This window comes from Lampetra planeri, chromosome 3 (assembly GCF_965212315.1).
Source record: "Lampetra planeri chromosome 3, kcLamPlan1.2.h2, whole genome shotgun sequence".
Lineage (NCBI taxonomy): Eukaryota > Metazoa > Chordata > Hyperoartia > Petromyzontiformes > Petromyzontidae > Lampetra > Lampetra planeri.
This window is the reverse complement of record NC_136109.1, coordinates 26,826,695-26,848,106: the sequence shown is the minus strand read 5'-3', so window position 1 is coordinate 26,848,106 and position 21,412 is coordinate 26,826,695. Positions and strand designations below refer to the sequence as shown.

Below are 21,412 nucleotides of genomic sequence, written 5' to 3'. Positions count from 1 at the left end.
AAATCACTAATAAAGTGGAATCACAATACAGTAACTAGTAAACATGTTATAATATAACATGTTTTGGATTTAAAAAATATTCAATGCTGTTTGATAACGCTCTTACATCAATGACCATGAACTTCATTTTAATGCATTTGTTAATGAGGTACAGTAAACATTCAGTAGCACTGCAAGGAAAAGTAAATTACACACAAAGCTTTGCCTCACATATATTGAAGCATCATAATGCAAAGTGATATGTCAGGGCTGTCAATCAATCATTCCACCCTCCCTCATTTATCTTTCTACCATATGTACTCGGATTGGCAATTTTGAGGCATAAAAGAAAGCTGAAGCATGTCATGGGAAGAATATCTCACGATAATTACCAGGAGAGGGGAGAGCTACATGCAAAGGCATCGTCTTGATTGGCGTATTGCTAAGCAACTGACGAAACCTCAGACTTTTAATGGAGCAGAAAGGCTCGCGGATTGCACGGGACAGATACCTTAAAAAAGTTCGATCCTGGGCAAGCCAAGGCAGGTGGCAACCCTCGTAATTGTTGTAAACGGGTATCAATGTATTGGAAAGATGCCCCCCCCCCCCATATCATGAAGGTCCTCATGAAACAATGTAATCATGTGCTGTTGCCAACGGCATGAGGTTTTATGATATCACATATGTAGACCCAATAAATATATCATTGGATGGGAACTTTAGACGCAAACTTCCCTTAACAACCCATACATGCGAATGCACCTGCAATAGTGCGGATTGACGAATTAAAAATCAAATTGTATAGTATTCTAAATCTCCGGTCTCTGTCCAAACTGTAGGGTTACATGCTTGTGCGCGCGGTTCAAATCGTAAGCGGCAATATTTATTTGGCACCACGGCGCTCATCAATTTGAATGCGCACGGATCACCATCAGGGTGGGCATGGGTGGGTGGGTGGGGCGGCTAAGTGACATGAAAGGCGCCGACCCCGTTGTTAGGCAGCCTTGAAGAGTCGCACGGACGGCACGCATCAGTGTGCCTCGTCTATCACTCGCGCGGGCAAACTCCAGCGGCTCCACGTCCCGTCACCCATCGCCTCGCGCGCCGAGACGCGCACCTTCAGCGCCCGGGCAGCGCCGGTTCTGGGCGGCAGCTGCAGCACAAAGGAGGTCGCGCCCTCGCCATCGACGAGCACCTGCAGCCGACAGAGCCACGCGAGGCATGGCATTTCGCAATTGTAGCGGCTCTGTGCGCGGAATAAGTCTACTTCGCGGGTTGACGAGTTCAAAAGAGGTCTATTTTGCACACAAGTCTGCGACATTTTGCACGTGCACCCGCCATTTTTTTTACATTTGTTGTAGTTGCATTTTGATGCGAAAGGCCCATTGCATTGTGCCTTCACGTGGGCTATTGGCGATCTGTGCTGTGTCATAAATAACAGTATTAAAATGTAAAAGGAGTAAAGTAGCTCAAGTTGTCATGTCTCAGATGTTGTAAATGGGCTGCTGTAATGAAACCCTGTCTCACTAATGGGTTCCTTTCACGCTGTGGTTAAACGTTTGCACGGAGCAAGGGTGGAGAACAGTTTCCTCGCCGAAGCCCAAATAATAATTTCGATGCTTTTTGGCGAGCCACGCATCAACACGCGCGTTAGCAATTAATAATGCAAAAACAAATTCCAGGGTTATTTTACAGTGTGATTCAAACAGTATTGCCAAGTTGAATAAATTCATCTCTAGAACCTGATTAGTGCATCCAAGATGCTTCCAGCACCAGATGAATATCATTTGCAGGCCGCGTTAAAGCGACAGGCCTCGTATTGGCGTCGTGCTGTATGAGCCTCCTCCACAAGTCCACATCGTACACTCTTACGCTGTGTGATCACCACGCGTGTTGAGAATGTGTTTGGTAGCTTGCTTGCGCCCTCTGTGTGCAAATACTGGGGGAAGCGCACGGGATGTCGGGGTGGCACCTTGTTCCAGCCCTGCGCGCCCAGCGTGCGGTAGCGAAGTCGGTAGGTGAGCGGGAAGGCAGGGTGGGGGTTCCATGTGCTGGGTTGCTCCCAGCTCACCAACACGCTCTCCACGTCCCTCCATCTCGCCTGCACGTTGATGGGTGGGTCTGGCTGAACTGAGGCCGAAAAAAATAATTTGTCACCCGCAACTCAAGATAGGAGGAAAATAGTTGTGCTGCCCCAGTGTAAGAGGGCAGCTGATTAGGTATTATTTAAAAAAAATTGGGGTTAGTGCCTTAATGTGGTGAATGTGGTGAAGACAATTGAGAGCCTTTAAGATCAGAGGAGCTGTACTGGCTAAGGAGACCCACACCGGTCGAATGTTCAGCGAGATGCGAGACCAAATGTGTTCCCTGTTATCAACCTGCACAGACCATCGTGGTGAAATATGGTCAAACAACAGCCCTCATTACTCTCATTAGGTACGCCGTGCATGAGCTCGTTTCTCAGTTAAGGTAAAATGTAGTTTACAATAATAAGGGAAAGGTGCAGCCCTGCAATTACTTGCTGGCTGGCAGAAGGGCCTCCACTAGAGGGACCTCTGAAGGACATTCTTTTCTACTCTTGCACGCTGGCCAAACGTGTATGAAGAGGTGAGCATAAACCACACTTTACCCTAATATGCGAACCCTGTACCTTTTATACTGCTAAGGTGGACAGGCAAGGAAGGGCTTTTGAGAAATTTTCCCCGTTGTTTCAACTACTTGGCTTGGAGGCTGAATCGAACCACTGTCTGGGGATTGCAAATCAAGTGCACTACAACCATTGAACCACAAATAAGATGACATAAAAACAGACAAACACACAGGGTTGTACATTTGTCCTAAATGGTGTACATTATTGCATGTTGCAGCAATCCGGTAACCATTTTTGTTTACCAATTTTGAGTGTGGTTTACACAAATTAACTTACAACCACATCTGTTATGCGGCAACGGTTGTGGCGAAGATGGTGGTAATGGTGGTGGGAAATTAATTTAATAATTGTGTTCGTGCTTTTGAATTGGATATTGAAGTGGATTTCATACTTTAAAAAAAATCCGTATTCATTTGAGTTCGATGTGATGGTGCCTTGCATGGCAGATTTGGGTCAGAAAGGGGTCACAGATTTTGTGTCTATTATATATATGTTTAAAAATGTACTTGACTTGGCTGGACATAGATTCATTGTCCCCATTTGCTTTAGTGGTACACTGCAAGTCGCTTTAGCGCAGAGGTCGGAAAACCAACATAACAAGAAGAGACATTTTTTTTTCAAATCTTGCCTCAGTGTATCAAGAGCCGCTGGGCAATATGAATACGAGACGGTGGGTCCTTAATAAGTAACGTCACGAAGCGATCCGTAGAGAAGCGCTCACGCGTCCCCCGCAGCCGCAGGTTGCTGGCCCCCTGCTTTAGCGTGAGCCAACCCACGTTTTGCCCTCTTGCCTCTTTTTGTTCGCTTGTGCATACGCACCGATATCTTCGAGCAGGAACGCGTGGTGGACCTCGACACTGCCGAACGGGTTGGTGGCCGTGACCGTCAGCTCGTGTGGTTGTTCCGAGAAGAGGGTCACATCTCGGCCCTGGCAGGCATTGTCTGCCACGGGCACGCACGGCAGCCAGCTCTCGGTCAGTGGATTCCTGCAGAGGATGTAACACATTGCAAATTAATTATCGACGGATTGCGTTTTATTTGAACTGGCCGAGGGCCGGTTGGTATTTATTTACTTTTGCGATGAAAACCATAGAAACAGCCACGGTATATCCTCCCCCACCCCCCTACCCACCGACAGCGTGGAGTTGGGGGGGGGGCAAAGAATATTTTCTGCACCACAGTCATGGACAGCTCTGGCTGACGTTAAGCTCTGCTGCTGTGGTTACATTTTAAAATGTGGGATTTTTTTTTGGGGCTGCGGTGTGCTGATGCGCAAGGAGCTGTTTAAGGAAAACTGCAATGATGTGTGACGAGAGCTCTTTAAAGTTCACTTCATTGAAATGTTTTGCTTTTACCGATGAGTAATTACCGAGTAAAATTTACTCGGCAGCTGCAGGACTCAAGCTGATTTCTTTTTTCTGCACGAAAACTGTTTGATGATCACTTGACCAGTAAACCTTCCCAAAGTACACATGGATAAAAAAAACCCTCGAGTGTCTTGGTAAATTAACATCGACTGGCACGTAGAACAGTTGCCTGGATGCGAAAAAGCAAACTGCGGTACAATTGGGAAATGTACAATGTTTCTATTTTTAACAAAACAATAAACATTGCATCTAAACGCGACTGCATTTCAAGACAGGGTAAAAGACCTTTGGCCGAATGTTTGAAGGCGTTCATTGTTTTTTTGACCGCGAAGAAATGCAGCTACTGGCCTGTAAGAGGCGCTGTAGGAAGTGTTGAGGACGTTATTGTTGCCGTGGCTGCTCGGTTGCCACTCGCACTCGAAGCTCTCCGGATAGTCAAAGGAGCGGCACGTGACGGTCGGCTTTGAAGGAGGATCTGAATGCAGAGGAACACACACACACCCCTATAGATATCGTACAATCTTAATTTTAAAAAACGACGTATAATGTTGTTGTAACCGGCTCGCCATATCCCTCTCGTCGTGTGATCGTAACGAGGGGACAAGGCGGCTAATAGAGAAAATAAAAAGAGACGACATTTTTTAGTTCTTGCGGTAAAGTCACGTAGATAGAAAAATGATCGAAAAAAATAAAGTGAATAAAAATAATAGAAGTAAAATAAATAAAAACCACAACGTTTCGATCGCAACGACCGCTATTTACGTGACTTTACCGAAAGAATCAAAGAATAGTAATCCCTGCAGTCACGAAAGTTTTAAGTCAAAATAATAGACGATTTCGGAGGCGATGAGTGGATTACTCTGCGTTGTCTTCTGCCCTCCTCTTGAGGATCGAGTGACTCCACCACCGAGGTACACCAGAGGTGTTGTGGAACTGCAACTCGTTATTTCCAAGTTTAACGGACAGTCGAGATGATTGCTCTTGCAGTGCTAAAGAGACGCTCGCTCATGTTTCTCTATCAACGTACTGTATTCTGGCAACTATAGTTTTACATAAGGTGGCAGTGATCACACCGCAGAGACGTCATGGGCTCCCAATGGATGTGTTCAATCTAATCTTTCATTCTTACCGCACAACCAGTACGGAGTAGGTGGGGGACAATGCTCTTGACGTTGACCGTGTTGTGTGGCTCCTCTACCACGTTGCAGTTTAAACACTTAACCACTAGGTGGAGTGGATGACATCATCGTCGTCAACCATGATGATTCCACTGCTGAAATGTGGCCTCCTCAAGCTGTCGTCATTTGACACAATCTAATGAGGTTGCCACCAGTAGAACTTGTTTGCAGTCGCACGAATAAAAATACAGTACAATACGCGTCACTGTATTGCTGTTTAGTTTCAAAAAGTAGCAATTTTTGTTAAGTTTTTAGCCAATCGCAACATTTGCTGATCACAGGCGCGGCATGACACGGTCACACGTTCTGAGCTGGCGGGTTTTTTTCCCCAGCAGTGGTACTTTGAAATGAAATTGTAAGACTCAAGAGCTGCTATTGTAAGAAACATGTCTTTCCTGGAGGCAGATTTAACTGAACATTTGAAATGTGCTTCTCTTTAATACGACACATCATAAGACCTCGCAGGCAATGAGCCTGTGGAGCTAGAGATACACAAAGTGTCTCACGTCAGTCAACATCTCCGTTCTGCGGACATACAATGCAAAGCCCTGTTGTCAATCCACCACTGGATGAAGGGCTTCCCAAACTCCACGTCAAGTCAGTCTTGCGGTTCGTTGGCCCACACCTCGCCCACGCTGTTCGGTTCCGCGGGCATGTAAATACACAACAAAATTAAAACCACCTAACAAACGTAGATCATCTGGTACTTACATCCCACGACCAGGCGAGTGCATCGCATGTGCCGCCGTCTCGCGTGGCCGCCGCTTCTGGCCTGGCACGAGTAGATGCCGCCGCTGCTCAGCGTCGCATTGAGCAGCGTGATGTGCCCACTTCTCTTGGCCTGCCGCCATGGGCTGGGGCCCCCGCGTCTCAGCGGGGCCCCGTTGAAGGACCACTTGGGCTGGATGCCAGCGGTGCCCTTGCACGGGATGCGCGCCCTGGAGCCCACGGCCGCGTACACCACGCGGTGGCGTTCACCTTAACACACGCAGGCCGGACACAAAGAGTCGATCGAGTGTCGTCATCGACAACGTGCGTACACGTGGCTGTGCATACGAACCGTGATGTAAATCCACTGCTGGATGAGCGGCATGTGCACATCCTTTTAAAATATATGTTTTCTTGTTTAGTTTGTTGTCCTTCCTCCCGCACCTTCCGATGAGCACGGTTGGCTGCATATGGTGTGAATTAAGTTCAACATACATACATGCATCTTGTGACGGATATTGGACTATAATTGACCACGCTGATCAGTACGTGTCGGCGAAGGTAAGGCGAGTACAGAACAACTATAGATTGACCAGATCAAGGCTGGGGATGATGAACACTTATGCATCTCAGGTTTTCCTTGCAAGAGAGACCTTTGTCTTAATGGGCCCTCATATATATACTAGTGAATTTCAACGGTCTTCCACTTCGTTTAAGTCCGGCCAAATGAATGGATTTCACTCTATTGGTGTCGCGTCAAAGAGTGTAAAATACTATCCCGTCGTGGAGTTTGTGCCAACTTACAGCCAGGGCGGCGAGATCCGGCCACGTGGACGAACGCGGACTCGCTCCACTCGCTCCAGTGGCCGTGGTCCAGTAGGTCTTTGAGCGACACTTGCACCTCGTAGCGTGTGCGCGGACGCAGGCCGCGAAGCTCCTGCTCCTCTACGCTTTCCCCGGGGAACAGGGTCTGAAAAGTACATTTCACACGTGAGCCATTCAGTACAAAAGTGATTGGTCGGCAGTGCTGCGTTGACAGCGGTGCAGAATTAACATTTGGGTTTTTGGTAGAAGTGGCTCGGCCAATGTTTACATAAATTTGGCGTTTGTTGAGAGTAGGCGAATTAAGTGGATGATTGAAATATACAATCATCAATACAATTAAATCTCGGGTTTCTATCGCGCAATTTGCACACACAAAGCTTGTTAAGTTACGGATAAAGCCTGTTGTAAAAATAGGTGAGTTTTAAGACACTTTAAAAAAAGTGTAACAGACTCAGATTTCTTAATGGATCAAAGAAGGGAATTCCACAATTGCAGAGACTGGTGGCAAAAAGCAAACCTCCCATCGAACAAAGTCTGGTCTTTGGAATAATGATTCAACCAGAATCAGCAGATCTAAGTTTTCGCAGTAGAATTTACAACTTAAGCAGATCGGTGAGATAATTAGGAGCCAACTCATTCAAGGCCTTGAGCGTGAAAATAAGAATCTTAAAGTAGATCCTGTACGTTACAGGGAAGCCAGTGCAGGGAGGAAAGAACGTGAGTAATATGGTCACACGATTTAGATCTGGTTAAAATCCGGGCAGCTGAATTTTCAAAATATTGGAGTCTATTTAAAACACCTTTAGACACACTATGAGATCTCCTTTACCAGTGGCAAAATATAGTAATAGGGTTTTACCCTTTTAACTGGTACAAAATCTGACACCTTTATACAAGGCATCATGTTTGCAATAACCTCAACACAAGAAGTCAAAATGCAAACAAAAAGAAACAACTCTGATGATGGACAGTGCATATCATTATCATCATCAGAGTTGTTTCTTTTTGTGTGCATTTTGACTTCTTGTGTTGAGGTTATTGCAAACATGATGCCTTGTATAAAGGTGTCAGATTTTGTACCAGTTAAAAGGGTAAAACCCTATTACTATACCTTTAGACACGCCAGCAAGCAAAGGCATTGTAGTAATCCAACCTTGATACGAAGGCATGCATCGGACGTTCAGCAATCGCGAATGACAGCATGTGGTCGAAGTCTAGCTATGTTACGCAAGTGGAAAGACGAGATTTTGGTGATATTACGTACGTGGGCCTCGTGCCAAACTGGGCTCTCGGATGACACTCATTCTGCAGGCGTGCGCGAGTCGATGGCACAATCACAAATGGATTGTAAACTTCGATGTAAAGCTTTCGTGACTGCAGGGATTCATCTTCTTGGTTCTTTCGGTAAAGTCACGTAGAAGGGAAAAAAAATATTTTAAAGTCACGTAGAAGGGAAAAAAATATTTTATTATTTTCCTTCTACGTGACTTTACCGAAAGAACCAAGAGGGATTGTAAACTCTCCCACTAAAGATCGTGACATTTCTATTTTACCCTATAATGCGACCTGTGGCCATACTGCCTCGGCGAATTTCAAAACATCATATGCCGAATGTCTTACACGTAGAACAATTTGGATATACATATATTCGATTATATCAAATGTAAATGGTAAATTAGACAAGGAAAAATGTATATGAACCACCGACCAAATATGGCTAGGCTTCCATTTATGATCACCCCACGTCGCTTTTTCGTGTGCATTCGCGTTTCGTTTATTCAGACTTTGCAGTTTAATGCACTGTATTGTTATTTTTTCGATTTAAACCTTTCGTGACTGCAGGGATTCACCTTCTTGGTTTTTTCGGTAAAGTCACGTAGAAGGGAAATAATAAAATAATAAAAATAAAACATAATAAAATAATTCTCACGACGTTTCGGCCACAACGCAATCAGCCGTCCTCAGGTGAAGAACAGGTCTGTCAGACGCTGTCTTTCCGACAGACCTGTTCTTCACCTGAGGACGGCTGCTTGCGTTGTGGCCGAAACGTCGTGAGAATTATTTATTATGTTTTAATTTTATTATTTTATTATTTCCCTTCTACGTGACTTTACCGAAAGAACCAAGAAGATGTATTGTTATTGGTATGGTATAGTACAGTAGACGATACATCTCCATGTTCCTTTTATAAACAATGTTGGTTTAGGAAGCCATACGACCGCCTGCATTGTTGCCTTCAATTGAAATGCTATCCTTCCTCATTCCCACCCCTTCCCCATTTCCTCTTATATCCCCGCTCTGTCTCCGCTTCCTCCATCACCTGCCGCTTCCCCGTCACGTTCCGCTGCGCCACTGCAACTGCCTACAGTGTGCGCAGGCGGTGAGATTGCACTGCGGCCCACGCGGCACGAGTGGTCCAGGGGCCCAGGCTACATGTGGACTGGGGCAGGGGGGCCTCATTTCATCCCTTGCGCCAGGGCCTGTGCCAAAAACACGCGACGCCGCAGAACTCCGTGGTGTACACATACACTGTATTTATCCCTAACATTTTGAACACTAAGCGGCAGCCTTTTGACTGAAATGTTGACATGGTTTTTTTTTATGTCTCGGCTGTCAGTGATTCTTTGTTCCAGCTTTAATAAATAAATAAATCCACGTGATTCATCACGAGTTGGCTAAGAAACTCTAAGAATGTGTCTGTGGTTATTTGAAGGCTGGGATTTTCCATGTGAGCACCGAGAAAATCTGAAATTTTACGTCCTAATCCATATTGTCACCATTATCATCGGCCATGGTCTAGCCACTGCTGAATGAAGGCCTTCCCAAGCCATCGCCTTGGTCACGTGATGCAACAATCCATCTAGCGCCTTCGCACGAGCCTCTCTCATCACTCCATCCCCTTGATAGATTGCCCTCACGGGCCGAGTCCCTCCTTTGGCTTCCACTCCGTTGTTAGTATCGACCAGCGGCTATCGTCCCTCAGAGCGCCCAAGTCCCACTTTGAGTAAGAGTCAAGACGTTGTCTTTAACTTGCGTTTGTTCTCTGATCCACGTGTTCCTCTTCCTCTCTCTCAGTTTAATTCGAAGCACACACACACACACATTGCCAATGCTCCTCTGTACACCTTTCAAGGATTTGTTCCACTTTTGTCGTCAGCGTGGAGAGACCGCAGTTATGTCACACGCGTGACCTTTGCATGTCATGTGTGACGAAGATACGCCGCAGATAGACAGTGACACATCTTGAGCACCTTTGAGAAACAAGCAGATGCCTGTGGCGCAGTGGTTATTGCGTGCATGTGCAGGGGTGAGGGACTTGTTTGTACCGGTTAAAATAACAACCGCACTTAGTCATGCGTTCTGTTAAGGTTACGGGGGAAGATTTGTTCTGTCGTACATGAGAGTTGAAACACGTCTTCAGCGACGTGTTTAATCACAATTTTTTAAACCATTTACAGCCCTTTCTTAATACGCTATTCGACAGAGATCTTCCCTACAGCGTCTGTCATGGAGGTTTATGTTTCCATACTTCACCACACTAGTCTGTACGGTTTGGTGAGGGGTGGGGGTGGGCGTTAAATAGGATCTGTGTTTTACATCGGACAGATAGCCACGAGATTGTCATCTATTAGTATTCCTTCTCTCTAGGTGCATGCAGGTACACCGATCATGTCGGCGGTGCACGCATCAGGTACGTGTAGCGTGTCGTGGCTTTCGTTTGTGTTTGAACGGAGTAGATTTATAAACATGGGTAGGCGGGGGACTGCAGTTTGGAAACCCCTGGGGCGAGTTTTCGTCGTAAAGCATTGCGCAAACAGCGGTGTACGCACATGAGATGCAATCATAGCTTCGGTATCGCATGTGCATGAGTAAAGCACCGGTTATCGAGCGTTGTTTACGTGCTCGTGCAAACACGTATCCGTGTTCATTTGACCACCTAAACATGCTGCATGCTGACTCATTTTCTTGACCGCGCTGAAATTGCTTCAGCGCAGCTTGGGAAAGTGAATAACGACGCGACGGCGTTTCCCGAGCGCGTTGACTCTGACGGGCACGGAAGGCGCTCTCGGTGCCAAGTGCGCGAGCAACGCTCGTGACGTCCGTCGCTGGAGTTGCGACCGCACAAGTTTGTTTCGTTCAGTTTGGCGACGCGCCGCCGCCGAGCGTACCGTTCTCCAGGCGTCCCCGCTCTCGGCGAGACGAAAGCGCAGCCGGTGTTGCAGGGGGAAGAGGAAGGGATCGAGCCAGGACGCGGGTAGCCGCCACGAGACGGTCACTGTAGCGCTCTCCACGGCGGCTCTCGCTGACACGTTCACCGGCGCATCGGGCTGGACTTGGGGGTCAGAGGGCAAAGGCGTGTGCGCGGCGGTCAGTGGCATGTAAACTCAACTGACGCTGTCTTTCCGACAGACCTGTTCTTCACATGAGGGCGGCTGCTTGCGTTGTGGCCGAAACGTCGTGAGAATTATTTTTTTCTGTTTTATTTTTATTATTTTATGATTTCCCTTCTACGTGACTTTACCGAAAGAACCAAGAAGATGAATCCCTGAAGTCACGAAAGCTTTAAATCGAAATTCAACTGAACAGTTGCATGCTAATTTTCCTCACATTAACATAGCCACTTCCGTGCCCTCGTCGAGAAGGCCGCTCTCCTCCTATCTTACAGTTACACGCTAATTTTTCACATTAACATCATGCTAATTTCTCACAATAACATCATGCTAATTTCTCACATTAACATAGCCACTTCCGTGCCCTCGTCGAGAAGGCCGCTCTCCTCCTATCTTACAGTTACACGCTGATTTCTCACATTAACATCATGCTAATTTCTCACATTAACATCATGCTAATTTCTCACATTAACATCACTAGCCCCGGCCACTTCTTTATGACCCTTGGGCTACACCCATTTCAAACCTTTTAAAACAGTCTGCCTCAGCAGCAGACCATGCTTTCCCACTTGATGACGGACGCTTGTGTTGCGCCCAAAACGTCGTGATTTATTTTATTTTATACCTGCGTGACTTTACCGAAAGAACCAAAGAGTATGGATTCCTGCAGTCACGAAAGCTTCAAATCTAGATTCAACTGAACAATTAAAATAATATATATTATCCGGTAAGCCCCACTGAGCAATGCAGCTCTTTTTCAGAAGCGACCTTGCCACAAATGATAGCTCAACGAAGTAACTTGGCTTATCGTGTAGAAATGTAAAGCAGCCAAGGACTCTGAGCACATGTTGTGTCTAAATGTGGAGGGGGAAAACAGGAGGGACCCGGAGAAAAAATCACGTGACCACGGGAAGGACACGCAAACTCCAAATATACAGGCATCTGGGTCCGGGATCGAACCCACTGACCTCATGTACACCAGGCGAGGTAGTTAACATCTCACCACCACAACACTACATTACAATTGAACTTTCATGCTGGTAACAGTTGGACCGTTGGCAAGGTATATAAGTGGCTTCATCCTTTCGATTTAAAGCTTTCGTGACTGCAGGGATTCATCTTCTTGGTTCTTTCGGTAAAGTCACGTAGACTTTATCGAAAGAACCAAGAAGATGGCTTCATCCTGTGGAAGGCATTTTGTCGCCCCGCTTGCTAACATTGCATAGGTTTGCGAAAGTTACGTAAGGCATGTTTACGAGTTTTAGACGTGTGTCATGGATGCTTTGAAATCGATCGAGTTTGAATGTCATCTTGTTAGAGACTACCGCAAGCCTGGAGTGCTTCCCGTTTCGTCACATTTAAATTAGCCGCAAAATATTTTGTCGCAACATTTGTCACACGGCGTTTGCAAATTATTAGTTTAATAAACCCGGTGATTAAAAACTGTAAAGCGATATACTTGAGTGACTCGGCACAAGGAACCTGCCATGTACGTGTCATTCTTTTAATTAAATCTGTAAAATTATGGGGGAAACCCACCGTAACAGAAAATAAATCATTACTTTAGCTCGTAGGAGCCCAGAGCGTTGGTTCGCGATCGTGCGGCACGAGACTTTGATTCGGCAGCGGAAATTAAACTGCATGTCCGGTATGGGTAACTCGGTGGTGAGCGACGTGCCTAACAGCGAGACTTACTGATGTTCTCCAGAACAAAGTGCGTGTGTCCTTCGGCGGAGCCCAACGGATTCGTGATGCGGACCGTTACGACGTGAGCCATGGAGGAATACATCGTGAGGTCGCTTCCCGTGCAGGAGCGGTCTCCCGTGGGCTCGCAAGGCAGGAAGGTTTGACTCATCGGATGTCTAAGAAGCAAAGCGAAGAATAACAAGCAGTGCGAGCATTCAAAACAAATCCTGCAATGCGTGGATTGAAAGGGGATATAACCTTATTCATATAAACACGAGATGCTTGTAATGTGTGTGAGCATGAGCACACTGATAAAGCTTAACGTTGACCTCGGTGATGTTTAAAATAGTTTCTGTTGTGCTGTGAAACATCTCGAAGCGAGATTGATTCTGGGGAGAGCCTTTCTGGTCATGGGAGATGTGCGGCTTACTGCATTTAATGAATTCATGAGAAAATGACAAATTGTTATTTACACGTAATGAACAACATCTAATTAACACTATAATCACTGAATGTTCACATTTTTTATTTAGAATGTAATAGCTTTTTTAAAAAAAATGCTACTGTGCAGTTTAATAAGAGTCACTTGCCATTGCTATGGAGCAGAGGTAGAAAGTTGAAGTTCAACTGGATATGAATGCTAGTGAAATATGTTCATGCTTGAAGAACTCATTTTATTTATTTGTAAAGTAAATATATAATGAATGTAAAAAATTCTAATACAGTAAAACCTTGGATTGCGTGTAACTTGGTCTGCGAGTGTTTTGCAAGACGAGCAATTTTTTTAAATACATATTAATTTGATAAACGAGCGAGGTTTTGCAATACGAGTAGTTCGTATACGATTTGTCTGTCGAACGTCACGTGATCACAACTGATATACGAGTGATTTGATATACGAGTACATTGGATTAAAAACACGTTTCCGGAACGAATTATGCTCGCAATCCAAGTTTTACTGTACTGTGATAAAGCACTAACAGCACTTGGATGACCAGGTTCAGCGATTTGCAAACAACAGATGAGTTTACAACTTTTCCATCTGTAGCACACAAATGCACGTCAGTTGTCGTTATTGCAATGGTCAGGGACAGCGTCTTACAATCCCCAGTGTTAAGCAATCGGCAATTACTTCACGCAGATCATTTAGCACGTGAACAATGTTCCTGAGCGCAGGCTATCAAAATTGTTTAACTGCAAGAGAGATTGTGATTACATGCAAATCGGTGGCACAAAATGACTTTTCACGGAGATTATAAGCAATAGTGTCCTCTTAAAAAAACTCCCAATAATATAAAATGTGAAAATGAAGTAAAAACAAACTTTTAAAATCATATTTTATATTTTTGTTTCTTTCTGTAAAGTCATTTTCTATCTACGTGACTTTACCGAAAGAACCAGGAATATGAATTCCTGCAGTCACGAAAGTTTTAAGTCAAAATTATATTTCATAATAAGTAATGTTTAGTGAAGTTAATCCACTACATTATTTATGTATAGACACCCTTGAATGGAAATAGCCAAACATCCACAATATAGGACTACAGAGCTTGGGAAATTGTTGCCATCGGACCTGGCCACCTTCCCACGCACCGGGGTTATATTATACCTCACTGGAGTGAGTGAAGACTGTACGTTACAAACACTGAATTATTACGAATTATTCACAGTTTTGAAGAGGCAAATATAGAATTACAATACCGTTGGCATCAATCATTACAAATGCGGTGTAGTTTCACATTTCATTTCATGGAAGTGACCGTGCCTAAAATGGGTTTGTCGTAGTAATTTCTACGGGTTCAAATTTTTTCACGTATTTTTGTTTAAATCCGTGAATGAATGAGGCTTTCGTACCGACTCCTGTAGAGAATTCACCCGTGACGTGTATTGTGGCACCAATCTCCTCACTGTGATTAAGCCTGTGAGCGCTCACTTTTAGCATTATCTCGTTGGTGGAAACCCCCCTTATGGGGAAATCTGTAATCTTATCACCCAAGTTTCCATGAAGCCATGAAGCGCGTCCTTGATTTTCCCCCGAACAAGGCGGCTGTGTAATTGTTCTATTCTCAGCAGCTGCCACTTGATCCCGCTGTGAGCTTGCCTGTAGGTAGCAGATACGTTTGTCCGGAGCAGCGTGTCTCTTCCAGGTCCCCATGTGCACTGGAAGCTCTCGGGGTAGTTGTATGAGCGGCATGTTATGTTTGGCTTCTCCGGGTGGTCTGCATCGAAATAATATACAACGGCAAAGGTTAACATTTGCTTTCAATAACACGTTCAAACAGTTTTTAAAATATATATATAATATATAAAGCAGATGCTGTGCACAGAAATTCCACGCAATGTTAAACATTAACCGCGATATTTGTTATTTTTTTTTGGAGCAGCGTAAATGTTAAACACACGTACTGGTTGTTCAACTCACATCCGACTTCCAGAAGAATACGATCCACCTCTTTCCCAGAAGCGTACGAGTGGCAGCTGTAGGTTCCTGCACTGGCCGGGCTGGTGCTGCCGAGTGTTAGATGGTCTCCGTCTGCCTCGCCACTTCCACCGAGACTCAGGACATCTCCGTTCCACCGCCATGCAATGTCGTTGCCTTGGAGGTGTCCCTCAGCGGGGCTGCAGGTCAGGGTGATCGGCGAGCCAACAGCGCCGTACACCCTTCTTACTGCTGGGTCGGGGGAGTCTGTGGAAAGGACGCGTGGCACACGCAGCATGCGGGTTCTCAAAACTGAATGGAAACAGGGCCACACTCTCGCCCTTGCGGTGGCTACAGAGGACCACATGGCACTTGCAATGCTGCAGTCATTTCATTTAGTCACGACTTTTCAATGAGAGCTTACCGCTGCAGTCTGACGCCTCACTGGATTTGTTTTACATGGTTAAACATGTAAATGCCATTACGAGGTAAGAGTCTATGTAAGTTTTCATACGATATGTTTCGTGACGATGTCGTTCAACTTGAAAGATAGATTATTGTGTAAATTGTTAATCAAGTCGTCTCGCACTGTTATGGTTATCTGTGGTTAAGATGCCTCCATAATGATTGCTGTGGTTCCTTAGAGTTTGCGTGGAGCACGCAAAAACACAAGTTAATCTTTGTATTACAAAAAACCATGGTCGGAAGCAATTGGAACACAGATGGGAAATATGTTATCCTAAATTCGCAAAATTTGTGGTGTGCGGTTTTCTCTTTAGAAGTCTTGAGAAATTGTAGCAGAACACATGCCGGGCATTGATATTTCTAACATGCGCGTGAAATGTACGATTACGTACGTGTACAGCGAAGTAAATGTAAAAATTAGTTCTTCATTTGTGTTCAAAGACCAACTTTACCATTTCGAAAAGTTGACAGAGATAATGTTTCGCGAAACTTCAGCACAGAGAAGGAAAAATAAAATAGATACGCGAAGAGTTGGTGCCACAGCTTTTTTCCGTGAAGACTGACACGATGCGATTCGAAAGCTTTAAATTAACACAGATATAGCATATTAAATTATCAACTATAGTATAAATATGAAATTCTAATTTTGTGCGAATTTATTTGTTCGTTTTACAAAAAATATTTTTTAAAAAAACTTTGTATCCCCTTCCACTGCACGTGACTGGAGTTGGAGGCATACACTTTGAGTTCACGATTAATAATTTCTCAACTATTGTCTTTGATTGTTCGTTTATTGCATATATATATTCAGTTTATTATATATTTGTTAACATTTGGTTAGATTTGGGATGGGGGGGGGGTCTCGCAAAGGGTAATTTAATTTACTGGAAACTGATGAAGTCATCTGAACCCTCAAAAAAATCAAGGCCTTTATAACAAATATATATTTTCAAATTATCAACACTTTATGAAGACGTAATGGCTACGCTGATATTGCACAATGAATGTACGAAAAAGTAAATCAGAGGGAGTCATACAGGGAGACGTGCTCTCGCAAATACAATTCACAGCGACTTCAGAATAAATCTATTTTCTAAATGATGAGAAAAAAGCGTAAACGTCAATGGAAAAATGATTTACAATCCGATATTTACACCATTGGAACCTCATTTGCCAGTAAAAAATATGATAATTGGTTTTTTACCCTTCTATCTGGCAACAAAACTGACAATTATAAATCCGATATTTGCTGACAACACAGTCATTATAAACAATGAAAATGCACTAGTTATTATATAACTTTGCAAAGTGGGGTTTAAAGTTGGGCTAAAGTAAAAAAATCGTGGGCCAAACAAAAATTGCATACATCAAGTTCACTAAATAAATGGACACAGCTGGAATGCACATCGGAGTATGCGCACGAAAATGCACAGTTAGTAGACTTGCCTTTAAAAGCATTGCATCATAAAACATATAACAGCTTGCATGTGTTTTAGTATGTCCCACAGTAGTTGGCAAACGTTGTGCAATGGTTTGGATGCTTACTTGGCAGGCTGCTTTCTACCACAGCTCCAAGGAGGAGGGTGACGTGAATCAGGAGTTTCTCCATCTGCAAGGAGCTGGCGAGTCGGCACGACCTTGCAGCCTTTCGCCTTGCGCCGACAGAAAGCAATGACACATTTTCCGCATCTCCGATTAGCACGGTTGGTTACGTACGGTGCGAAAGAAGTTCAACATACGTACATTACAAACACACACACTCGCTCTTATATGGCATAGCTGGTTAAAAAACAAAGAACACGTTGCTTCATTGAAAATTAACTCGTCGATTTTTATATAACCGTCTGGTAGCAAATTTGAGCATCTGGCTAAAACGTTAAATATGTGAGTGTTGTTTTTTGTATACATTTATTATGTCTAACATATGTGAATTTTAAAAAAGCCTTGTTAAAAATAATGGGAATATGGCACGCAATAATATTATTCATCTCTACCGACATCATCGCTTGAGAGCCATGTGGCATTTGGTTTTTACCTTTTGCCTGCCACAGACAAATGGTGGGCGCCTAACGGTTACCACCGGTCCTGACTAAAAATAAGTGGATACTCTTCGTATATATATGCGTTTATTAATTATATTAAATAAAATCAAGAAGTTGTTAATCACAATTCAATTTATTTAAACTCGGCATTTCCAAGAAATTCATTGCGGGGTGGGGGGGGCATGTGGGGTGCGTGGGTTGTGGGATGTGGAGGGAGGGGCTGTGTGGGGGGGGGGGCGTTTAGATGATTCAATGCATTTACAAAAGGTAATGTAGTGGCAGCACGCACATTGTTGTATTGACGGCTAGAAAAGTGTTTGTGTATTTTTTGGGAAAATTTCCAGTGTGTTCACTTGATGGGCAGGTAAGATGTAACCACGTCACTGCCCCGCGATCATTACAGAGCTCTTGAAAATTATCAGAAACATGTTACATTAAAAATTGTCATAAAAAATTGTCATAAAAAATTGTCATTGCAGAGGTCTTAAACATGCTCAGAACCGTTCATCGCGCCGTGTCACATCAGCATGTTTTGTGTATGCAGGACATATTAAACAACAAACACATTGTGGAATGGTACAACTATCGCAGCCTATGTTATTGGAGCATTATTATGCGGTGATCACCAACTGTGTTGGATTATAACTTTTAAAAAACGTGTTTTTGTTTGTTGATTTATATGTAGAGAAAAATATATAGCACGTTACGTGAATTAGATAATTAATTTTAACATGCTCTTCCTCGACTTGAAGTCATCTATTTTTGAGAACAATCATTGGAGCAAACATAACTTTCGTACCTTTGTGTTGCCTTAACAACAACTTGCATCCCCGTGGGATTTTTTAAAATCAGGGCTTGGTTTTGCAGTTGTGTTTTACAGTTGCGTCCGCGATATGCTCAGGGTGAATGGTTTAAAAGAATCCACCTTTCTGAAAAACTGTAATATTAAAACAGTAAGAATCAGTGCTGTGTAGCAGGCCATTGGGTGTAATTATTCGTGTTATTTAATAGAAACTGTCTCTATATCACCACACAATTTGCGCACTCGCTCCTTGTGTTCAGATCTCCTGTTCAGATCTCCTGTGTTAACATTTACTCGTAAAATGATAAATTTCCCCCCAGTTATGTCATCTCTTAATAATTGACTGGGAGTTAAACAACGATCAACTTGTTTAATGCAATACCAATTAAAAAAATCCCTTTTAAGGTTTTTTTATTTTATTTAATATACGGTACTTTCCATTCCACAATAAATAAAAATTCGAGTTATTCACAGCTTAGTAATGCTTGCAAAAACGCCAACAAACAATGGCGGTCATTTTACCCTTCCGAGCATTTCTCCCTATTTGCAGTTGCCTTCTTGAATTCACGCACAATAGAGGTTTTTGTTTCAATGCGTTGGCCCACTCATCGCAGAGGTTCCCGGTTCGAACCCAGTGACTGCCCCGATCATTACCGCGGGCGTCGGGGCCGTGGTTAGAAGCGGTCTGCTTCACGGTGCTCGTTAAAGATTCCCCACACGTCATTCGCAAGAGTTCGGGCATTGTGTGTCAAGAGTCAATGGTCCAAATGTACCAAATTAATCAATTGGCCTTAAACATAGCAATTAGCGCCGCCTAGTGTGAGATTATTATCATGATAAACAAAACTAAACTGAACCTTTTTACTGCAGTGTTTAATTGACGAATATTCACGTGAAATTACGTTTAAATAAATGCAACATTTTACAGCCCTTTGTCAACACACTTGCCGGTGAAAGTCTCCGCACGCCTTTCGCTCGTGGGAATTGTTTTGACCGTACTTCAACTAACCTGGCGAGTGTGAGCTGGTGGATGGGGGGGACAGGGACCACTTCTTACAATGTCAACTCGCCACTGCTGTTAGCCGTGGCTGGGAATCGAACTCAAGTGGCTGGATTCACAGAGCGCACCGCAGCACTGCGTCATTGTATCTGTAAACATAATTGCCACTATGACTGTTAACTTTTCCCCCTTACAAGGAATATATTTTCGTTCCTTTCTGTTAACAGTTTAAAATCATTTAACAAGAATATTTACTCGACATGCCGGCTCATTCCTAATCATTTACCGGTAAGTGCCGGGCTCATGTTCGAGAAATGCACAGTCACTAAACGAGACTCATTTTCTGCTGATTCAAAAAAAACAAAGAAAATGCTGCGCAACGCAGATGTCATTCAACATTCGCACTTGGCTCTGGTGACGGCTCGTGAGATTCTGCGATTACGAAGCCACAGCGGCTTACCGTGGACCTACGATAGCTGCACATTTTTTTTGGGGTGTTCTCAAGGAAAGTCTGGCACCTCACCGTTGACGTACGTAATTTACATATCGAGAGAAAAACGAGAGTCACACAATTTCAGATGGTTCATTTGCCAAATAGTAATCGCTGCTGATAAATGTGGGGCATAATGAAATGTCAAGATCTTGGTTCAGCTTCTAGTCTGCGTGCCTGTATCGTGATGCCTATAGCACAGTGTTAACTAAATCTTAGCATCTAACACAGCCTCCTGTTGTAAATATATCTTTCTTCTAGACATGTTTAATCAGGATGAGAGGAAATACACGGATTAATTATATCAATCAAACTGCTATGTCCATTTCTTTGTTAGTTATCTCTTTGATTGAAATGGTGGCAACCATCGAATTATTTCATTTGCTCTGTCCTCAGAAAATTCAACACGAGAAGCGATGACCGGCTGAACGGATGCAAGTTAGACATTAGCATAGCCAAACATGGCAAAGCATAAACAACAAAACATAATTTGGAGTTGGGTATCCTGCCGAGCCCCATCACTTCCTTCTGCACTGTCACTCGTTCATCCCCGGAGTGAGATCGGCCCGACGAGAAAAGCTTTTGCAGCATCTGGGCATGGATTCTGCAGCGTGGTCCTTGTGTTTTCATACTCGCAGTGGGACAACTAATCTAAGATGACGCTGATAATATAATCGAGACAGCGAGGGCGGAATATTTAGCGCGACGATTGGAAAACGGTGCGATAAGAAAACGGATGGTTGAAGGCTAACCGCGAAAGGGAGTCTGTGGATACATCTCATACGATGCAGCGTGCACTGATCGGAGCTCTGAAGCATCCAGGAAGAAGCCATTAACTTTGACATACAGCTGTCGCTCACGCATGTTATATGAATGGACGTATTTGAAAGAAAATGCCCATTCAAACTAAACGTGAATGGAGCGTGGAATTCCTCGAAACATTTTACAACTTTTAGTTGACGAATCCGTTATCTTCGATAGACGAAACAATCTGCTCTATTACCTCAGCACTGAGTCGGTGGGTGTCATGAAAGTATGTATAACTGTGACCTTAGATGATGTCAAAATGTACGCAAGAGGATGTTTACCTACTGTGGGGGGTGGGGGGGGGGGGACTTTTTTATTTTGGTCAAATTCTGCTTAAAAAGCACAGAGGTTTTGACAATTCCGTTTTTTGAAAATGACCTAAACATCTGCCTTTAACTATTGTGTGTAAGGAATAAAATGAAATTTAAAAAATCTACGACCGCTACAATTCCCGTGACCAATTCATTCGTTGGGGTGCCCTTCAGGATGACTCTGCCATCAGCAACTTCCAACACTTGTGGTCTTGGAACTTCTGGAGTAATAATAATAATTATTAAAATGTTTAATGCGCACTCCATCCTAGGATCTTAATGCGCAATGCAT

At 43.9% G+C, this 21,412-nt stretch overlaps 1 protein-coding gene and 1 long non-coding RNA gene across 4 annotated transcripts; one reads left to right on the top strand and one right to left on the bottom strand.

Annotated features, from left to right (window-relative positions):
• Positions 1 to 923: 923 nt before the first annotated feature.
• LOC144717171 (prolactin receptor-like) lies at positions 924 to 17,749 on the bottom strand. Of its 2 annotated transcripts, XM_078592510.1 has the most exons (12): positions 17,704 to 17,749; positions 17,214 to 17,320; positions 15,207 to 15,470; positions 14,886 to 15,003; positions 12,794 to 12,960; positions 10,877 to 11,040; positions 6,687 to 6,852; positions 5,886 to 6,152; positions 4,345 to 4,471; positions 3,449 to 3,615; positions 1,952 to 2,109; positions 924 to 1,174 (listed from the first exon to the last, which is right to left on the bottom strand). In XM_078592510.1, the coding sequence occupies exons 2-12, from the start codon at positions 17,275 to 17,277 to the stop codon at positions 1,010 to 1,012; spliced, it is 1,827 nt and encodes a 608-aa protein (XP_078448636.1). In that variant the 5' UTR covers positions 17,278 to 17,320; positions 17,704 to 17,749; the 3' UTR covers positions 924 to 1,009. The 2 variants fall into 2 exon arrangements, with proteins under 2 accessions (XP_078448636.1, XP_078448637.1); XM_078592511.1 differs by lacking the exon at positions 17,704 to 17,749 and having other exon boundaries at positions 17,214 to 17,322.
• On the top strand, positions 9,880 to 21,092 carry LOC144717172 (uncharacterized). Of its 2 annotated transcripts, none has more exons than XR_013585056.1 (3): positions 9,880 to 15,691; positions 17,238 to 17,371; positions 20,399 to 21,092. It is a non-coding gene; the product is annotated as an uncharacterized LOC144717172 (long non-coding RNA). The 2 variants fall into 2 exon arrangements; XR_013585055.1 differs by having other exon boundaries at positions 17,221 to 17,371.
• The last annotated feature ends 320 nt before the right edge of the window (positions 21,093 to 21,412 follow it).

Excerpts from the sequence above, each read along its gene's own strand:
- LOC144717171 (XM_078592510.1), bottom strand. The coding sequence starts at position 17,277 with ATGGAGAAACTCCTGATTCACGTCACCCTCCTCCTTGGAGCTGTGGTA. Across the intron at positions 15,471-17,213 it reads GGTAGAAAGCAGCCTGCCAA|ACTCCCCCGACCCAGCAGTA; the intron begins GTAAGCATCCAA and ends TCCTTTCCACAG. Across the intron at positions 6,153-6,686 it reads CGGATCTCGCCGCCCTGGCT|GTGAACGCCACCGCGTGGTG; the intron begins GTAAGTTGGCAC and ends GCGTGTGTTAAG.